The following is a 21,237-nucleotide window of genomic DNA, read 5'->3' as shown; positions in this document are numbered from 1 at the left end:
CAGAACTGATACGACAATCAGCAGGCAGTGGGGAAGACGGGGGAGGAACCAAGAGCATCTCGCTTGCAGAGCCCCAACAGGGTGACTGTTTGTTCCAAGATACGGCCTTGGCAAGGCCGTTCAGGATAAGGGAGCCGAAAGATTAAATTTGTTTTGTCTACGCGAATGGCTGCTCTAATTTAAACATTCATTCTATATCACGTAGACTACACCACTGGTGCTGTAGTACAACCAGCAGGGGGCCTTCTATGTGCGGAGTAGTTTTGGAGACATGACTCTCTGTAATTATGACATATATTCATTATTTTTGGCAAAACATATTTACCAAAATTATTAATATGCTTATTTTATTTAAAGTAAGTGCTGTAGTACAACTAGCAGGAGACAAGTTATAATTGAGGTAAGTTTGGAGACACTACCTTATTTAATCTGTGAATAACTTTGCTCACGTTTAGAAAACTGAGAGCATGGATTATGAATCCGTGCTCACGGATTTTTATTCTGTGCGCACGGTTTAGTTTAGTTTTTCTCAGCTGACCCCAGTGGGGCTCCGTAGATATCAGATTTGTGTTGTAATAAACTTTTATATATACTTTTAAACTATACTTTTTTATATATATATATATATATATATATATATATATATATATATGCTTGATGTTCATTATGTATGTTAATTGCTCCTTCCTGAACACAATTTTCCCCACTTTCCTTTGAATTTTGTAAAACTCCTCCTCTCCTCCCACGTGCTTCTGCCCCAGTTCCTTCGATATCTGTTTAATAATTCCAAATCAATGTAAATATTGTTGTAGCCTCATTTGCAACTTTATCTTCAATCTTATTTACTTTGATACCAACATGTGCTGTTATCCATACATGACTGTACTACTCATCATTTGAAGTGTGTATGTTTGTTGTACATCTATCAAAATGCCAAAAAGACTGCTCTCAATGGTCTTGTACCCTACTATACCCACTGTTCTGGTAACACTACTGCAAGCATGTACCTTGTAACTGGTATTTCATCACTTATCCTTATACTGTCCTTGGTCACGTGCAGCTTTCACCTTTTACTTCAACTCAACCAAACTACAACTTGTCGTCAAACTCTTCTCTGAATCGGATTTGTCAAATGGAAGAGGTGGTCTTCTTACTGACTCCTGATTGGCTCAAACCGCCTGACGTCATCATTGTGCGTCCCTTCATGCCTCAGCGCTCTCCGATACATGTTGAGCGTGTGTTACAGTAAGGGTTGAATTCAGTGAAAATGGCGAGCTGGTGTGTGCGAGCAGTGAGACAGAGCTACTCAATTGTATCTTCACCTGCGCTAGTAAGGTAACAGACTTCAATATCGACTTTGTTAACTGAAATGTGCCCGTTATAGCAATACCAGGCTTGGTTTGGCAGGGAGGTGAGCTACGTGATTGTCCTCCCGGGAAACGGCATAGTAATAGCCAGCTGTTAGCAACGTTAGCTTTCGTAACCGACCATGGTCCGTTGACCTTTAACGTTATGTGAAAGATACAGACTTGTGTGTTTATGTGTGTGTGTGTGTGTAGGAGATGACCTGGCCAAGCGTATGTGTGTATGTGTGTGTTTCATTATCAGCATGTAACGTTAACGTTAATTGCTAGCAGAAGGATGATGACATAACGTGACACATTCTAAATGTTGAATTAGTGCTATATGCTAAGATAACGTTCAAGGCTGTCTGTTATATATATATATATGTGTGTGTGTGTGTGTGTGTGTGTGTGTGTATTTTTCTATCAGTTGAAGTGCGTTGTATAATGCGTTGACGTCCGTTAGTGTGTTGTCTTGTCCTAAATGGAGAGAGAGCCAAACCAAACTCCATTCATAAATCTGATAATTTAACGTTTCCTTTGTCGTTAGCGAACGTGTAATCTTTTGCTTAACATGACCTAGATGAATAACCTGTGAATGGAATTTGGCGTCATGTCTCCACACTATCAGCTAGAGATAAATTATGACATCAAAGCACAGTGGAATAGGCTATTCTACTACTTACAAGGATTCCAACAATATTGCAATTGCACCTTTTAGTCTGTACTACGTATGCGTTGGTATTTATCATGGAATGGCATATAGGGTAGTTGCATAACTGTTAGTATGTACTACTGGCAGTTGTACAACTGGCAGCAGTGTTAATTAAGCTGTCTGATACATCAATTAGCAGGCCTGGACAAGGAACCAAAATACCCTGACTTGTGGAGAAGTAGAATAATATATGCAGTACTTACACATGGGTTCAAAATCTTGTATTAAATCTCCTATTTCGTATTATTATTTTACTAAAACTGTGCATTTTCATATAATTGTAGACTATTGTCATACAATATTTATATTAAAAGAAAGAATAAGACACACAGACAGGTTGTAGTTTTTTACATTACAGTATGGTCACTGATGAAGTAAACACACCGAAATGAAGTCACAATCTTGAATTTGGAATTTAAAAAATGGAATCGTCGATGCCGCCACGCCCCCATGTCACGTCGACAAAGCAAGCTGTCTTTTCCATCCTAAACGTGTGTGTGTGTGTGTGTGTGTGTGTGTGTGTGTGTGTGTGTGTGTGTGTGTGTGTGTGCGTGTGCGCGCGCTACACATATGGCCTGTGTCCTGCATTTGTTTAATGGAAAAATGTTTCCATCAATGATGAACAGTTTTCAATTATTTTCATGATTGAATAATGAATTATGTCAAACCAGCGGTCCAAACCTACAAGTGAACTAATTTACAATTATGGATAACACAAAAACCAATCTGTCTGTTCCCCACCTTCCCCCCAGAGCATCTCCACGACTGTTATGCACAGCCACCCAGCAGAAGAATGGCCCCGGTCCGGAGGAGGAGGCTGAGAAGCCGGAGCAGAGTGCAGCAGAGACCCAGCTGGAGGAACAGCTCAAAGACATGACAGTAAGTCAGACAAATGCCATGGAATCACTCTGTCTGTAGTAACGTGATCTAGGCATGTAGCTATGTACAGTGTTACCGTTCTCTTCCATGCTAGCTACCGCTGATGTTAGCTACTAGCCGATGGGAAACGCTAATGACATTACATCCACGTTACAGGCTTTACATCCATCCATCCATCCCTCGGTATGTATCATAAGATAATACCATGGACATATTAATAGAACACATGGTGAATTACAACTATTAGCTATACCCATTATTACTGCTACCGGACCTCGGGAGAACAGTCATGTGAGCATGCGCAGTGCAGGGCGCCGTGGGGGGGGCGCAGTCCCGCAGGTCTGCTCACGTTGATCATACCTAGTTTAATAACTCTGGATTTGGCTGCTAGTGAATTTAAAAGTTTTTTAAAAACGTGACGTTTTAAACAAGGACCCTTTTAATTGTTCGGGCTGGTAAGTTGATGTACCCCTCAAAAAATGATCCGCTGAAATATAGAAGTTTCTTTCATCACGCAAAGTCTATGTGAAAAGTCTTTCTGGGCCATGGGGGGCAGTACCACCCTTAGCCGCTAAGCCCATGGTGGCTTTTAGACATGGTGCTCTTCCTGGGGGCTTGGTCCAGGGGTGTGTGAGTGTGTGTGAGAGACGTAGGGAGAGCAGGGAAAAGAAAATTCAGGGATGACGGCTACAGCCCAGGATGTTTGGAGTTGCTATGGCAACAAGTGACAGCTGCCGCTAGCATAGCAATAGATAGATAGATAGATAGATAGATAGATACTTACTTACTTTATTCATCCTGAGGGAAATTTGTAGGCATCCAGTAGCTTAGACAACCATAACACAACAAACACACATACACACATATATCTCACATACATAAAAATCACTCACAGAAATGTAAGGAGTTAACAATTTGTGAAGTGATTACAAAGGTCTGGTATGGACTGACCATGGGATGCAAATTAGCTCAACAGTCCGACCAATAATCTTTTATAATGACATTTTGGCACATCTAAACAAAATCAACAATTGCCATCAACAGTCATACACCTTAGGACCTTAGCAGAAGTTAGCAAACAAGTTGTTCTGTACAGATTAGAAAAATTAAAGCACTAATCCCCGTGGAACTAGGTTAGCATAAAGTTAACGCTACAGCGTCATCATTTCCGGTAACGCTACTAGTCAACCAAAGCACCAGAGTAGATTAAACAGCGCAGACGGACTCACTAGCTACATTACTACACATGTCAAGGTGCTCCGGTGGATGTTGAACGTCTGAAAGCTGACTGGACTTGCAAATGCGGGCGGGGCGTCCTCTGGTAGGAGTCCGTAGCATCATCGGCTAGCTAACGTTACCTAGGTGATGCCACGCCGGTATTGCAAACGTGTTTGATGGATCCAAACAATAGTGTGACCAATCTCATTAAAAAAAATGCTCTAATGCTTTAATTGCGGTTATACAAAATAATTGCGGTTAGACAATTATTTAGTAATTGTTACATCTTGTATAAAGTTGCTGCACGCAACAAATAGAATTCCTTTGTGATTAGAGGGCATGTTTATAACCAGTGTCAGAAAATAAAATAAAAAAAAAAAAGTGCCAATATCCTAATCCTAAATTAAGCCATCTTTTGATTTTCATTCATGTAATTTCCATTTCCATCTCTAACACACACACTCACACAAACAACAGCGTTACATATAATGCAGTGATAATAGTAATAGTGTTCTTTTTATTCTAGTTTACTGGGTTTACTGTATGCATTTTAATCTGGGCTCATTTCACATAAAAAATAGTTGCTGCCCAAATATTTTTTTTTATTTCCTGCACTGTTTACAACATTGTGTTCCATTTTTTATCAATACCACCTTTTACAAAAGTACTCTACAGACATGGTAACTAATTCAATTTTTTGTAATTGCTTAGATCCGTTTCCTTCCCTAAATAAAGGTTGAATACATTTTAAAAACCCAACCCAGTGGATATGCCATCATGTAGTTAGTTGTGTGTTGGATCCATGGCTAACTGTTTAGATCATAATGTAGTTAGCTGTGTGTTGGAGCCATGGCTAACTGTTTGGATCATAATGTAGTTAGTTGTGTGTTGGAGCCATGGCTAACTGTTTAGATCATAATGTAGTTAGTTGTGTGTTGGATCCATGGCTAACTGTTTAGATCATAATGTAGTTAGTTGTGTGTTGGAGCCATGGCTAACTGTTTAGATCATAATGTAGTTAGCTGTGTGTTGGAGCCATGGCTAACTGTTTGGATCATAATGTAGTTAGTTGTGTGTTGGAGCCATGGCTAACTGTTTGGATCATAATGTAGTTAGTTGTGTGTTGGATCCATGGCTAACTGTTTAGATCATAATGTAGTTAGTTGTGTGTTGGATCCATGGCTAACTGTTTAGATCATAATGTAGTTAGCTGTGTCTTGGAGCCATGGCTAACTGTTTGGATCATAATGTAGTTAGTTGTGTGTTGGATCCATGGCTAACTGTTTAGATCATAATGTAGTTAGCTGTGTCTTGGATCCATGGCTAACTGTTTAGATCATAATGTAGTTAGTTGTGTGTTGGATCCATGGCTAACTGTTTAGATCATAATGTAGTTAGTTGTGTGTTGGATCCATGGCTAACTGTTTAGATCATAATGTAGTTAGTTGTGTGTTGGATCCATGGCTAACTGTTTGGATCATAATGTAGTTAGTTGTGTGTTGGAGCCATGGCTAACTGTTTAGATCATAATGTAGTTAGTTGTGTGTTGGATCCATGGCTAACTGTTTGGATCATAATGTAGTTAGTTGTGTGTTGGAGCCATGGCTAACTGTTTAGATCATAATGTAGTTAGTTGTGTGTTGGATCCATGGCTAACTGTTTGGATCATAATGTAGTTAGTTGTGTGTTGGAGCCATGGCTAACTGTTTAGATCATAATGTAGTTAGTTGTGTGTTGGATCCATGGCTAACTGTTTGGATCATAATGTAGTTAGTTGTGTGTTGGAGCCATGGCTAACTGTTTAGATCATAATGTAGTTAGTTGTGTGTTGGATCCATGGCTAACTGTTTGGATCATAATGTAGTTAGTTGTGTGTTGGAGCCATGGCTAACTGTTTGGATCATGTTCCCAGGAGAAGTACAAGCGGGCCTTAGCAGACACGGAGAACCTCAGGACCAGGAGTCAGAAGATGATCGAAGATGCTAAACTATACGGTAAACATATGCCGGTTTTCCATATTTCTATTATAGGATCCTCCACCTAAAAATTGTGTGTCTTTATGAAGTGGTTTTGTTTACTTAAAACCTGTATTTGCACTGTCAAATACTAGAATGTACTTGATTTATATTTCATGACAAGCTTATTAGACCTTTTTATAATTAGTGTGCATACATGACTTATTTTCATTACTTATTAGATGTAAGCTTTAAAGAGCCCCTATTATACTCTTCATCAGCATCATATTTGTACTATTGTGGTCTACTAGACTAGGTTTACATGCTTTAATGTTCAAAAAACATACTACATTATGTTTCTCATTCTGCCCATTGCTGCAGTGCCTTCACCTGAAACACTCGGTTTAAGCTCATGGCCTGTCTTCCTGAAAAGCCCAGTCTGCTCTGATTGGTCAGCAGGCCCTCTCTCTGTTGTGATTGGTCAACCAAATTCAAACTTGCTACTGGGTGGGCAGAGCTTGTTGAGGCAGCACCAATGGGCAGCACATATGAAAACCTGGGCTGGCTTTCTCAATCAGTGACATCACTAATTGAAGAATTTCAAAGAGGAATGTGGGCGAGGTGTTTTTAGGCAGTGGAGAAACAGTGCTGTCTGGGAGAGAGAGCTCCATTTGGAGTACTTTATACATCTATTGTATACATAAAAAAACTATATAAGACACTAAAAGATGGGGAACATTCTAAAAAGGCTCTTTAAAAGTGAGGCTATAACTGTCTACTTCTGATTATTATAAACTGTATAATGTATTGTAAAAATCCGATATAAACATGTCAGTGTTGTTAGCTACATACAAATGTCATGTAGGTGACTAGACTGTGTGTGTGTGTGTATATATATATATATATATATATATATATATATATATAGTATACAGTATACAGCATAATAATTATGATACATAGTCCGAGACTTAAAGCATGCCTCCATCACCAGGGATCCAGGGCTTCTGTAAGGACCTGCTGGAAGTGGCCGACATCTTAGAGAAGGCCACAGAGAGCGTGCCCAAGGAGGAGGTGACGAGCCAGAACCCCCACCTGAAGAACCTGTACGACGGCCTGGTGATGACCGAGCTCCAGATCCAGAAGGTCTTCACCAAGCACGGCCTGGTCAAGCTCAACCCCGACGGGCAGAAGTTTGACCCCTACGAGCACGAGGCCCTTTTCCACGCCCCCGTGGAGGGCAAGGAGCCCGGCACCGTCGCTGTAGTAACCAAAGTGGGCTACAAGCTTCACGGTCGAACCCTCAGGCCAGCATTGGTGGGCGTGGCCAAAGCCTCGTAGAAGCGCTGATGTAACTGTGACAAAGTGGGACCGGCTCTGTTGCCTGAGTGCTGGATGAGCTCAGGTCCAGACACTGGTCCAGGCTCTGAGAGACGGGAACCCAACTGAACTGAACTTTATATCCGGACGGTATCCACCAGTTTTTAACAGACACATTTACACATACACTTTGTCTGGCACACAGCAGTCCTTCCAGTAGAATCGCAGTGTCAGAGTCAGTTATTGCCAGAGATTGTGAACAACTATGAATCTTAACGAAAGAGAAATATGATGAAACAAGTGACCATAAAGCCCTCTAATGTTTTGGGTGAGCTATGATGTGAAGTTCATCCCCATATTGAGTAAAGCTGATTCTGAACTGCTGGGATCATTCCAGACTTTTGCTAAAGCCCTAATAATCTTGAACTTGCCTCCTGTTTTCTTGTCCTGTGTGTGTGAGTTGAATATTAATTCTGTGAATATAGCCAGGATCCGTACTTGAGGAGATAGAGATAAAGTTGCGATGTTACTTTGTTTGTTCGTTTGGATGTGATCAGCTCCGGTAAGACAGCGTCAGTAATTTTAAGGTTCTCATGCCTCAATTTGGCTCAGTGGTGCCTGGCGGTGATGTCACATCTTATCTGTAAACCATTAGCATAATTATGTGTCACGGCATCAGATTAAACAAATTAAAGCGTCTTGGTTTAATGTTTTTCTTTTTCACGCGTCTTGAAATCAAACCTTTGCCAGCTAAGCCTGACTGCTGGTTCTGCATGCAGGTGTTCTAGCTCTGGCTCTCACCAGCACGCTCACCTGTAGCAGCAGTGAACGTGGCACAGCTCATGGATCTGATTAAGGTACTTAAGCTACTCCGTCTCTGAGTCATACCTCAGCCAAATCTGAACACCTTCATAATACACATATTTCAAGATTCTGAGAATATCAGAATCAGAATGGGCTTTATTGCCAAGTACGTTTTTGCACATACAAGGAATTTGTCATGGTGTTGTTGGTGCATGTCACACATTCAAATATAAGGATAAATTATCTGTGATGTCCATCACAGATAATTTATCCTTATATATTATCCTTATATTTGATATAAAAACGTCCATGACTGTCAAGGTAGACTGACATACTGTGTAACCAATCAGAGAGTCGGAATAAGCAGCAACGCTACAAAGAACTGGAAGTGAGTGAGCAAAGCTGGGTTATGGGACTCCATGTACTGTAACGTTGTGGAGTTAAACTACTCCATCGGCCAGCATATTTTAAGATTTTTCTTTGGCCTTTATTGGACAGGAGAGGGGGAATGAACCCAGGCCACTGCAGTAAGGACTGAGTCTTACAAGGCATCCAATTGGCCGGAACTACTTCCGTTACTAGCAGACCGCCAGAGAGTACATCTAATCAGGGACAAGGAGCCATTGTCCAATACGTACCTACTTAATCAGGTTTGAATCTCACCCATAAAAACAGAATGGACATTCCCATTCAAATCAACATAGCACGATGGTCAGAGTCAATCCTTTGAATGTGTACTCTTGTCATGGCTAAGAACTGGGACTGTTGTAGCAGCATGCTAACTTCCACCATCACATAAACTTCCATATAATCCGACTTGCACCCACCGAGGTGAGGTTTGCAGACCAACGAGCAGCGGAGTACAACGAAGCATGGAGAGGCGTCTTCTGTACAGCGTGTCTGTAGCCGTGCTGCTAGAGGAATATCTGGATTTAAAAAACTGGTGAGTGTGACACACTCTACGGCCCTACTGTGTGTTGTCACCATAACAACAGTTCCATATCCATTCTACTCCCATTCTATTTCTATGCTCTCCCCAAATGCCCTTGTTTCCTCTTTTGCTGTTGTGTTTTGCACTTCAGGGCCACCACAGAACTAATCACTTTTACTAAAGTTAGATTAGATTTTCAAATTCCTATTTTAGAAAGTTTCTTAACACGATGTGGCCAATGTAACAGCCTTAACATGCTGGTATTGGTTAACTCTTTAGTACACAGTAGCAGCTTGATTAACCAGTCCTCTTTTCAGGGTCACACGTACTGCACATTATTGAAAAGGAAACAGGACTATTTAAAATTATAAAGTTTTTGCACTTTTAATACATCTCCATACATACCTTGTCATGTGTAATAATAAAATAACGGGACATCAAAACAGCTCAACAGTATCAGACCGGTTAACAAGATTAAAGACAGCACAACAGCATGCCGTCACAAATGCTTCTTTCAAATCCAAAAATCTGGTTTTTGTTTTTATTACAAAAGCTATAAACATTTCCATGAGACAAAATACTGTACATTTCACAGGTCAGTAATTATAGGTTCTTTTTCCAATTTATCTTACAAAATTATCTACAGTTGGTGACAAAGTATGCAAACCCCCCCCCCCACCCCGTACAAATAATATTCCCCCACTGAGAAAAATAATCATCTAATTGCCGTATTTTTTCTTTAAAACATTTACAGCAAAACGCACCATTTTGGAACAATGTGGAACATTTGGTTGCACATGCAGAACGACACCACTGTCAGAATGTCTCTGGGTCATCTAAAGGACCAAACGTGATCCAGCCTAGCAACATTCTGGTCCAGACAGCATTTTGGCCTTTGGAGCTGACCTGACCCCTATGATACCGATACCATTATGATGCTCATACCTTCTCCTCAGCTTCAGCATCAAATGCCAGGCCTGTCGCTCAATCAGCCTCGTCAATACACCCACTACGGCTGACTAATACCTCAAATTCCAATCAGAACATGTTAGCTATGGATTATGCTATGGTTAGCTAAGCAGCTGCAATGGCCTAAAAAAACAAGTCTATGTACTGGATGTGACCCACTCTGAATGTTTCCCACATGCTTTAGGTCAGCGCTTCTCCAAGTCATGTACCACTAAGGCCCAGAGATAGACAGATTAAAGAGCTTAATACTATGAGAAGTCATAGTATTTTTCCTATTGTCAACAAATTCTTAATGCTTCCCAACTTCCAGCTGCCCGTTGGTTCCTACGGCAGATGTCGTCTGCTCATTGTTGCTTTTAAGTTACTCAAACAGGAGGAAATGGTGCATATGCTGGGGACTATATATATTCAAATTGTAAAAAAAAATAAAAATACTAAGACATTTGAATATGAAAATGAATATTTGAATGTGGGGAAAAAGCAGCGGCTGTCTGTCCTGTGCGTTCTACATGTTTGTTGTAATGTCCGATCGACCCAGCCGACCCGTTGAGAACGTTTCTGTCATGTAGCCGGCGCTGTCCAAGTACAGCATCGAGGGCAACGAAGAAAACGCCTCTAAGACGCCAACCAATATGTCTAACTCGAGAGAAGATTTGGGAAGTTATGTTGGACTGACGCCGGAAATCATCAGACAATTTTAAGGAACGGTAGGAGACTCGGTCGTTCATAACCAGATTACAAACGACATACGTGACCGCGGTCTCCTGCACGCTCCAGAGAGAGCTCTGTGTCTATGTACGGAGATCTTTCAAATAAATATACCTATACAAGTAGAACTGGTTTGTCTTCGAATGGAAATAATGTGCACAAATACGGTAGATATTTAAAGCTATGTGAACCTGTGTGTGTTTTTTTAGGAGGAATATTCATATGTGTATTTATAATATTTATTGGCCCGTTTTGACAGCTCTATCACCCAGTGTAACTGTGAGCCTCACTGATGTGTTTGAATTGACAATGGAACACAGAGGAAGAAGATGTATTAGGCTATGATTCAGCCAACATTAGACAGTTTGGTGCTAGAATCAGTTCACTGCTGGTTTTGGTCGTTTCATGGGATTTGTTGACAATAAGAAACATTTGAAATATCACCAGAGTTATACTTTAAATACAACTGTAGTGTATGACTAGAATGGTACATGGTTCGGACTCCGCCTGATGACTTAGTGACCGTAACAGAACATTATCATTCTCCACAGTTGAAGAAGAAACTCAAGTTATACAGTGAAGGGGAGGCCAGTCCTTTTTTTGGCGACCACAAAAAACGTTATCATCAAAAAAAGTTGTAGTTTTAGGGCAGTGAGTACCTACCGCTACAGAACGAATGCTACTCGGGACTTGCATTTCCCCCCAAAAAGGCCAATTTCCCAACAGTTATGGGAAAAAGATCTGAATCTAATGTTTCAGCCTAGGTAAGACCCATTCACATGCCTTTCTCCTCTGTGATTTCAGAGCTGCTGCCGTGAAATGACAGCCTCTTTCATAACGTCATGTACATTTTAAATAGCTGGATCAAAGCCATTTAGTTTGGCTTGCCGAAAAAGCAGGAACATGAGAATGAGTCACCAGTGCTGCCCTGTTCTCACTGGCCCAAAAAGCCCACTCACACGTTCTTGTCTCTAGTGGGAAAGGTTACAATGGCCATTCATTCCCGGGACAAATGTCTGCAACGGTGGCGGCTATTTATCGGCTCCAGCTCCGATCGCCAGCGCTGGAGGCAGGACACCTAGCGTGTTGCTATGACGGCGCGTCATCTCAGCCACAAATTCTATCAGTCTGTGCAAGCGGCGCTCGGACATCGTTTCAAATGAGTCTGCACTGAGTTTGAAAGAGAGACTGAATAAATAACATAACAAAGAAGTACTAACCCTATCTTGTAAGAGTAGCGTATCTCGTTTTTTGGGGCCAAATTTGAAAAGTGGAGAGTTTCTCCTCCATAGTAATTTCAGGTGACAAACAAAAACGTGATTAAAATACTAATACCAGCCAGACCAATACAGGATTTTTGAAACCAATGCATATATAGATATTCAAACGCCATAAACAAGTTCTTCTCTCGGCCAGCTCTGATGAGTAGTGGGTTAGTAATGGTTACTGTTGATCACATGGGATTAAAGTGACTGACAGTCCTCATGGAGCAGGCTAGCTGGGGTTTGAAGTGTTAAAATAACAGAATAAATAATACCTAAAGATGTCTTTTAACCTGGATTGTTGCTCACTTAGCATGAATATGTTAAATACGAAATGTCAGAAGAAATAATTCAGGGGCTTTAAATACAGATATTCTTTTTTTTTATACCATAAATATAACAAATGAGTATTTATGATAAGGATCCTAGGATAAGAATTGTGACCTAGAAATGTAGTGCGCGGGACAGTTTACTTGCCAGCAGCACTCTCTGGTGGACAGACTGTGTAATGACAACACTGTCTCTAAATTATATTGTAATAGTCTTTGGCATTTCTTTACTTGTATGTCTTGTTGCTTATTGGCTGACATACGTGCTGATACATCAGTGATGAGCTAACACCAGCAGATATGTGGGTCTAGCTCTATACCAGCCTCCGTGTCCGACCCTGATACAAACTGCCTTCAGGCAGCAGCAAGAAAAGTCAGACGATGGTTGAACCCTGCTGCTTTGTCTTTTCCTTCTCTTGTCGGCAGTATGAAGGAAAAAAACATAAGTCAGAGAATTGAGAGTTCACTGAAGATGCACGTCATTTTCTAGGAATTAAGGCCTTCAAATGTTAGAAAATTCCAATCAGCTAGCTCTTTCTATAAAGTCCAGCTTTACCCGATGAAACAGCTAACAAAGTGGACCACATTAGGGCGAGTTCTACAACTACATCTACAACAACAGTGACCATTTGTGTCAGCCATCAGTGCCATGCTGTCAGCCATTCACCATGACAACAACTACTCTTCAACACTCCAGGGAATGGTCGCATCTTATTGCCCCTTCTGTTCAGCGTGGATCTGCCCTGTCAATGTTAGGATTTGAAATCTTCAATGATCCTGATGCAACAACACTAAAATATCTCCACCACTACGTATAACTTGTTAGCATTGTAGTTCTCATTCATGTACTGTAGTAAGAATATGGACACTAAGTACTTTGAACCCACTGAGTAGTTTTTCAGCCCCGTCCCTTTCCAAATGTAAAAATAATGGCTTATTTTTGTTCCTAGCCCTGGTATGAAAATATACTTTCTTTTTTCCAGTGGGGCATCCTCTTTCTTTGCAATGTACATATTCACAAGATCACTTTTGACAAAAAAAAAAAAATATATGCCAGTAGTTTTGTCCTGCCTATGGAGCGCATAGCAAATCAGCTATCAGCAATCCTCAACTCTTGACTTCCTGAGCTGAGACGGATGGCTACGAGGCGTCTCGGGATATCCAGCCACTTTCCGTGAGGAAGGTGAGAATGCGCTTCTTGAGGACCTTGTCCAGGTAGCTGGGCAGCCGGCTCTTGGCCGGGATGCCTTGCCTCTTCTGCAGGTGATCTTTGATGATGATGGTTTTGACAGTCAGGTAGCGTGCTGGGCTCAGATTCAGAGAGTTACACAGCACCTTCTCCCTGTCCGACAGCAGCTCGAAGCCTGTCAGATTCTCGATGGCGGCAAACTCGCCATCCTTTCCCTCCTCTTTGATCCCCCCGCCAGCCCCCAGTCCTCCAGCAATGCCTCCTCCCACTCCAGCTCCAACCCCGAGTCCCATCCCTGAGCCGAGCCCGCCCCCTCCTCCGCTGCCCCGTTTGGAGGTGACCACGCTTTTGTTCTCCTTACGTTTCTCCCGTTTGTGGCGCGCCGCTTCGTATTCGGCAGACTCCTCCAGGCGCGCGATGCCGTTGCGGCGGTAGCGCTGCAGCTCGCGCACCTTGGCCCTGAGCACGCGTTCTTTATGCATGTTCTCAAACAAGTCTTCAAACTCCCGTGTGGCCATGAACTGGCAGAGCCCCCGCAGTCTGACCCGCTGCTCCTTCTCTTCCTTGGTGATCTTTCTTTTGGGCGTGCTGGGAACAGGACCTGGTCCCGCTGCTGTCGTAGAGCCTGATCCAGCAGTGCCGCCGCCGGCTGCTGCTCCACCCACACCACCAGCAGTGCCTGTGACTCCCAGTGCTCCCGGTTTCTCCTTCTCCTTGTCTTTCTTGTCCCGGCCCAGGAACGTAGGCACCAGGTTGTAGTCTCGGGCGACGTTCTTACGTCGCTGGCGTTCTCGGAGCTTACGCACATACATGTCCACGTGGGCACGCTTCATTTCAATTTCGACATCCTCGTCGTCGTAGTTCACAGACAGCCCGCTGATGAGCTTCTCTGCGTCCTGGTCATATTCGATCTCGTAGTCGTCCCGTAGGGGCATGTAGCCCAGCTGCTGCTGCTCCGCCAGGCTGATGTCCAGCGGAGGCAGCGGCGTGGTGAGGCTCGGCGACAGGGGCCCCCCGCTTGGGCAGGTGTGGTCTGTCACCCGGTTGGGAATGTTGTCAGGGATGCAGGCCTTGCCCAGGTTTCCGTGGATGTACATGGTGACATAGTGTTCCATGACTTCCTGAGGAGTTCGGGATGCTCCAACGTGAGCGGCCATGTCCTCCTGAAAGACACCACAAACAGGAAGTGGTTACTAATGAGCAGAGTGGAAGAATTACAAAAGGTATGCATTAGGGCTGGGCGATATGGAGAAAATCAGATATCACGATATTCTTGACCCAATACCTCGATATCGATACCGCAACGATATTGTAGTGTAAGCACCAATAGTCAATTGGTGCTTTAACAAAATATCTTCACACTTAGATTTTAGATAAATAATCATCAGTAATGTGGACATAATGTCTAAGTGGGGAAAAAGCAATTAATAGAACAGCTAGAACAGTCTGGTAAGTTCAGAAAAGTACATCACTTTACTGTAATGCAGCCTTTAAAACCAGGACAAGATAACACTTATGTCATATCACAATATTACGATATCCAGATCCAGGGCTGTAGTACTCCAGTCCGGACTCGAGACTTGTCTCGGACTCGCTGGTATTTGGACTCGGACTTGTCTCAGTCTTGGCCACTGCTCTCGACCGAGTCCATGTGTCTTTATTATGTGTATAATAATATTGGAGGGAAAGTGAAACACAGCTTGGATGGGGATGCTGTTCAGCTTTTCACAAGTTTAGACAGCTAGCTAGCTAACGCTACGCCGACTTTTTCTAACATTAGCACAACAGCGTTAGCCTAGCCTGCTAGGTAAATATTACGACTGCCTTCGGAGTTTCCTATAGACCTAAACAGTCCCGCCCCTCGTCCGAGAGACCTTGGGTTCCGGAAGTAAAATTCCCATTCATTTTTCCCATAGACGTCTGGAAAAATCTGTATATAAAGAGTTTTAGACTATGCCTTAGGCTAACCAGATGGGACATGACTCATAAACATACAACGTATCATTTTGAGTGAAAAAAAGAACAGAAAATTCAAAAAATGTCAAAGGTACAACACTGTGTACATATCGTCATCTCAGAGCGAAGGAACTACTCATCCCATAAACCACCGCGCACCACTGAACAAAGGAATCTAACGTTAGTTTAGCTAACAGCTAATTCGGCTAACCGCTAGCTGAGACAGCATGTAATAACTTTAAAAGACCCTCAAAATAAAACCTGAAAATAACCGTTAACATATATAACGGCTGTTACGTCAGCTGTAGACGGCTTTACCCAGTGTTTAGTTTGAGTTAACGTTATTTTAGACTGAATCAAGCTGTCAGTTAGCGGTTAGCCGAATTAGCTGTTAGCTAAACTAACATTAGCTTCCCGGTGGAGGCTAACGTCAGAAGCGTGGAACTGATCGTGATTCGTGCGTGACGGATCGTGCAGGCAGCTCCCCCTCCTCACCAGCATGAGTTCCACCAATCAGAGGCATCACTGTGGGATTGTGGGATTGTTCAGGATTGTGGGTAATGAAGTACTTATCCAAGACATCGCGAATAAAAGACATTTATCTCTAAACAAGGTTAGTGCCCCATGATTTTTGGCGTCTATATGAGCATATACAATCGCTTAGTCATGTCGGCAAGCTGGTTTTAAGTCTACCATCGACGGTTACGATTTCATGGCTTATACTGCAACTGTCAATGGAGAAATTGCATTGTATTTTTACTTCCGGAACCCGCTGTGGGTGGGACTGTTGCGCGCTATATCTGCGTCCACGTTGTCAACTTAGACATGTGGCGTTAGTGCTCCTTTTGTACCATAATTTTATTGAATAAAATATTAAGCTTTGCTCCTACGAGATGGGTTTTTGTTACGTTACACACAAAGCTAACTGGCTATAGTTAGCCTGTACGTATGCTAGCGGACATTAGCTAACGTTGCAGAGCCAGCAGGCAACTTCGGCAGTAGTTTCGGCGAGCCAACCACGACAGTATTGTCGCCCACAATCAACCTCTGCTGCTAAAAGCAGTCAACCTGTAGTGATGATTGAAATGGAGACACACATATCGTGCCTTTTGAAGGATACAATGGTGTACAAATGCTTGTACTGTTGAGTATACTGTGAAAGATTGTTCTTGTGAATTTCTCAGCTAATCATAATCTGTCAAAAATTGATTTTGCTCCAGCTCCTTGAGTGCAATCTGTGTGTGTGTGTGTGTGTGTGTGTGTGTGTGTGTGTGTGTGTGTGTGTGTGTGTTTGTCTGCGTGTGTGTGTGAGACCCAACCTGCTCCTTCACTAAGCAACTTCCTGATTCTGCACTTTGTCTCAAATAAAAAGAACAGATTTTAAATTACACTCTGTTCATTGTTGTTTCAACTTTAATGTTTTCTGAAAATACACGTCTTTCCTATTAACCCACATCCAAACAATATAATACAATATTTTTTTAGGGAAGGCATAAACCAACCATAGGGGTACACTCTGTAATACTGGTCACTTCTTTTCTACACTACATCTGGAGTGAAGCTATATTATATTGTCATTTAGTTGCTCAAATTCTCAGTACTAGTACCTAGCAATGGTAATAGTAGTGGATTGGTGTTTGTATCAGTTCTAACACTGCTATTATGAGGTATCACCATATGTCATTCTGTTTTCTTTAATAATAATAATAATAATAATAATAATAACAACAATAACAACAATAATAAATTGAATTTGTATAGTGCTTTTCAAGGACTCAAAGTCACTTTAGATTAGATTATATGATATCAAGGGGACTGGCTATACTATACTAAATTTTGATATCAACAAATAACCCCAAATGATTGTCTTGATACTGTCATGCATAAGACTTTTTTATTTCTGTCTGTCTTGACTTGGTCTCGACTAGTCCTGGTCTTGGACTTGTCTTGGACTCAAAGGTGGTCTTGACTACAGCCCTGACGATATCCAAAATCTAAGACCATATCTAGTCTCATATCACCATATCAATATAATATTGATATATTGCCAGGCCCTAGTATACATACTGGACTACTAACCAGAGTAGTGCTGAAACAAATCATCAATTAGATGAAGAGAAAACAATATGTTTCATAATATTTATGTCATTTATTGAGCAAAAATGCCAAACATTCTCTGATTCCAGCTTCTAATATGTGACATTGTTCGGCTTTTCTGTCTTTGATATCTCTGTAAATTGTATACCTTTGTGTTTTGGACCCTGGGCTCAGGGAATCATTTCATTTTAAGGGTCCATAAGTTTTCAGTAAAGAACTATGTAATTTAATACCAATATTAAGTTGATACACATACACATTTCCAACCAGCTTTGTGTCAATGTGGGAAGTCATTATAGTGCAGCAATAGTATGCAAATTAACAATGTTGAACTTCCCTCCATGTTGCCAGCCCCTAGAGCCCCCGTTCATTTACAGCAAAGGTCTGCCAGCTCTAGGGCTGTTCCTACTACAGATTGGACTAGGGCCTGGCAATATATCAATATTATATTGATATGGTGATATGAGACTAGATATGGTCTTAGATTTTGGATATCGTAATATCATGATATGACAGAAGTGTTGTCTTGTCCTGGTTTTAAAGGCTGCATTACAGTAAAGTGATGTACTTTTCTGAACTTCTGTTCTATTATTTGCCTTTTCCCCACTAACACATTATGTCCACATTACTGATGATTATTTATCTAAAATCTAAGTGTGTGAAGATATTTTGTTAAAGCACCAATTATCAACCCTAGAATATCGCCGCAACATCAATATCGAGGTATTTGGTCAAGAATATGGTGATATCTGATTTTCTCCCCATCGCCCAGCCCTAGATTTGACTACTGCAGTTTTTGTATACTCGTACAGTCAGCTGCTTACCGCTCCAAAATCAAAACTTTTTTAGTAGTGTAATGCTGGAACTGGACATCCCGGGCTACTATGTGGTGGTGGTGGCGGTGCTGCGGTAAATGTGCACCGATGGAAATGCTTTTACATTTGATTACATTTAAAATGTCAGTCAATAATAATGTTTTTGTTGGGCTATGTAAGTAATGACAGAAGGAAGTCGTATAGCAGCTAAAAAGACTTTTGAAGCAGTTATATTAAAGGTTGCTTTAATTTAAATGAGTATGATTGGGCGCCCGGATAGCTCAGTTGGTAGAGCGGGCGCCCATATATAGAGGTTTACTCCTCAACGCGGGAAGTTTGGGGTCCCCTGCTGGAGCTGCTACCCCCGCGACCCGAGACCGGATAAGCGGACGAAGATGGATGGATGGATACTCCTCAACGCAGCGGGCCAGGGTTCGACTCAGACCTGTGGCCCTTTGCTGCACGTCATTCCCCCCTCTCTCTCTCTCTCACCCCTTTTATGGCTTCAGCTGTCCTGTCAATAAAGGCCTAAAATGCCCAAAAAAATAAAAAAATGAGTATGATAGAATTTGTTCAAAGATAGTGTGATTAAATGCTGAATAACTTGAGACAGTTTTTATAATGAAGATTGGTATCGGCCCAGAATTTGACAGTCAGCGCATCACTAATTCATTCTAACGGATCAGTTGTGTAACCTAGAGAGTCTTTAAGTCAGTGAGCTGTAAGTCTTCTAAACATGCAAACATGTGAAACTGGTCAACGTGTAAGCGTACAATTCAACATATATGGAAGATAAAGTGTACAATAAAAAGTTCCCTGAGGCTATAAACCTTTGAGACTTTAAGGTACACTTTGAGTCAAGCTCCTGGGTTTTTTTGTTATTACTTTTGGTATTTGGCATAATGTGTGACTCTTTAGCAAGGTATATGCTGTTTTTAGTTTCTCTTGGATATTTGCGGTATATTATTGTCTATTTTAATATTCATTTATATGACTGTTTTAGTTCATTTGCTGGGTCTATTGTTGTCCTTTGTGTCAGTGCAGTTAACTCCACTAAATGATGAAGGAATGTGTACTTGTGTTTAAATGGCGCTCTTCTTTCAAGGAAATTCCCATTTCCCATTACTTATTGCCATATACTTCCAGTATTTCCATAACATTTTCAAGGATTCTGTTAAATTACACACCAGTGAAGTAAAGCATTGTCCCATCTACAGCGGCAACGTGTAGACTAAAAATTATCAAACCAATTAGAAAAATATTAAGATTCATCAATATTTAAAAAAAAAAAACGTTAGTTGTACCCTAAAACAGACTCAGTGCATTGTGGAATGCAAATGAAAAGACACTGTTTTCATAAAGCTTAATCTAATGCACGTGTCAAACTCGAGGCCCGCGGGCCAAAATTCGGCACCTCACAAATTTGAATCCGCCCCGCAAATCAATTTAGGTTCACAATAGATTTTGGTGCGCCAAACCAAAAAGACAGGAGCTGTTCTCATACTGAAATCACGCAACTCTCGAGTCGAATTTGGCAGAGTGGCCGACTTTGAGAGTCAGAGTCGACTGTGTGGTAGCCTGCTGTCAAAAAAGGAAATCAGAGAGATTGTTTTGCTTGATGTGCTAAATTCTATGATGCCTAAGGAAGCTTTTTTCTTACTTTTTTAGGGCTTTACTGTAAGTGAGAAAACAATATGAGACATGCAATAAAAAAGTACGGTCACAAACATTTGACTTTTTCGATTAAATAAAAAGAATGTCGATAAACTGTGTGGCTCTTGATGTGATTCCCATTTCCCTGAGTTTGACAGCCCTGGTCTAATGCTAGGGAACGTGATGTAGCCTATGTCATCCATTCACTGTTAGTCATTGATCTCGGTCTGCCATATATAAAGAGTAGGCTTACTCTCCACTAGGGCAACAGGTTCCAACCATGTAACCTACTTGCAGTATTACTAAGTTGTAGTTTAAGCTGAGTTCAAAGTTAAAGCCTTTCGTTTGTTCCATTGTTTAACTGTTATTCTGGTGTTCCTCCTGGCCTGTTTGTTGACTGATGTGATTTGACTTCTGTAACAACGCATTTCCCATGTATCAATAACTAACTATATCTGAAAAAGTAGTCCCTATGCACTCATATTTTGGGATAGCCTACTACTCGTAAGCTCCTATCCTTAATGTAACATATCATTAACGCCTTGTTGGGCCTTTGATATCAAATTAAACGTCCAATGTTTACGACAGTGCGAAAAGAAAATGGATTGCCAAAATGGTCATACACAGTAACGTTACCCTAATATTGTCGCTAGTACCAGCCAACGTTCACTCTTGACATTATCTAAGTAACTTTAAACACAACTTCTGTGAGCGTACATGGTGTATTGTAGAGGGAAATTAAGTTAAGTAACTTAAAAAGTGATGTACCCAGTTTCCAAATCCATATTGCTCGATAGCATCGAGCAGCGACTGCTCTTCCCTGCTGGTCCATCCTCCCTCTGCGTCGGGACCCCAGAGAGTGAAGCGACCGCCGTCGACCTGCTGGTAGCCGTGCCATCTCCGGTGATTACCGATTTCTGCGCCCGCCGAGAAGCACTCCGGACACAGCTCTATATCGGGGCAGTCGGTGCAGCGAAGCCGCAGGTTTGTAACATCTGTAAGGCAGTAAACGCAGTACTTCTTCCCCAGGTCGGCCATGTTGCCTGGCTCCTGCTTCTTGTTGTTGGAGGCAGAACTGCGCGCCTGCGCACTGT

The 21,237-nt window shown here is 41.7% G+C and overlaps 2 protein-coding genes across 2 annotated transcripts; one reads left to right on the top strand and one right to left on the bottom strand.

The window, feature by feature from the left end:
• Nucleotides 1-1,155: 1,155 nt before the first annotated feature.
• On the top strand, nucleotides 1,156-8,126 carry grpel1 (GrpE-like 1, mitochondrial). The gene is made up of 4 exons (XM_031314669.2): nucleotides 1,156-1,335; nucleotides 2,811-2,937; nucleotides 6,068-6,149; nucleotides 7,105-8,126. The coding sequence occupies exons 1-4, from the start codon at nucleotides 1,268-1,270 to the stop codon at nucleotides 7,449-7,451; spliced, it is 624 nt and encodes a 207-aa protein (XP_031170529.1). The 5' UTR covers nucleotides 1,156-1,267; the 3' UTR covers nucleotides 7,452-8,126.
• A 4,076-nt stretch (nucleotides 8,127-12,202) lies between these two features.
• On the bottom strand, nucleotides 12,203-21,207 carry tada2b (transcriptional adaptor 2B). Its single transcript, XM_031314666.2, has 2 exons — nucleotides 20,912-21,207; nucleotides 12,203-14,785 (listed from the first exon to the last, which is right to left on the bottom strand). The coding sequence occupies exons 1-2, from the start codon at nucleotides 21,179-21,181 to the stop codon at nucleotides 13,574-13,576; spliced, it is 1,482 nt and encodes a 493-aa protein (XP_031170526.1). The 5' UTR covers nucleotides 21,182-21,207; the 3' UTR covers nucleotides 12,203-13,573.
• Between the last annotated feature and the right edge of the window lie 30 nt (nucleotides 21,208-21,237).

This window comes from Sander lucioperca, chromosome 17 (assembly GCF_008315115.2).
Source record: "Sander lucioperca isolate FBNREF2018 chromosome 17, SLUC_FBN_1.2, whole genome shotgun sequence".
Classification (NCBI taxonomy): Eukaryota; Metazoa; Chordata; class Actinopteri; order Perciformes; family Percidae; genus Sander; species Sander lucioperca.
This window is presented reverse-complemented; position numbering and strand designations above follow the sequence as displayed.

Bases quoted from the DNA above. Each gene is read 5' to 3' on its own strand.
- tada2b (XM_031314666.2), bottom strand. From the start codon at position 21,181: ATGGCCGACCTGGGGAAGAAGTACTGCGTTTACTGCCTTACAGATGTT. The intron at 14,786-20,911 runs GTACATCACTTT...GGTGTCTTTCAG, and splicing joins AATATGGATTTGGAAACTGG to GAGGACATGGCCGCTCACGT.
- grpel1 (XM_031314669.2), top strand. From the start codon at position 1,268: ATGGCGAGCTGGTGTGTGCGAGCAGTGAGACAGAGCTACTCAATTGTA. The intron at 1,336-2,810 runs GTAACAGACTTC...CCTTCCCCCCAG, and splicing joins TCTTCACCTGCGCTAGTAAG to AGCATCTCCACGACTGTTAT. The intron at 2,938-6,067 runs GTAAGTCAGACA...TCATGTTCCCAG, and splicing joins AACAGCTCAAAGACATGACA to GAGAAGTACAAGCGGGCCTT.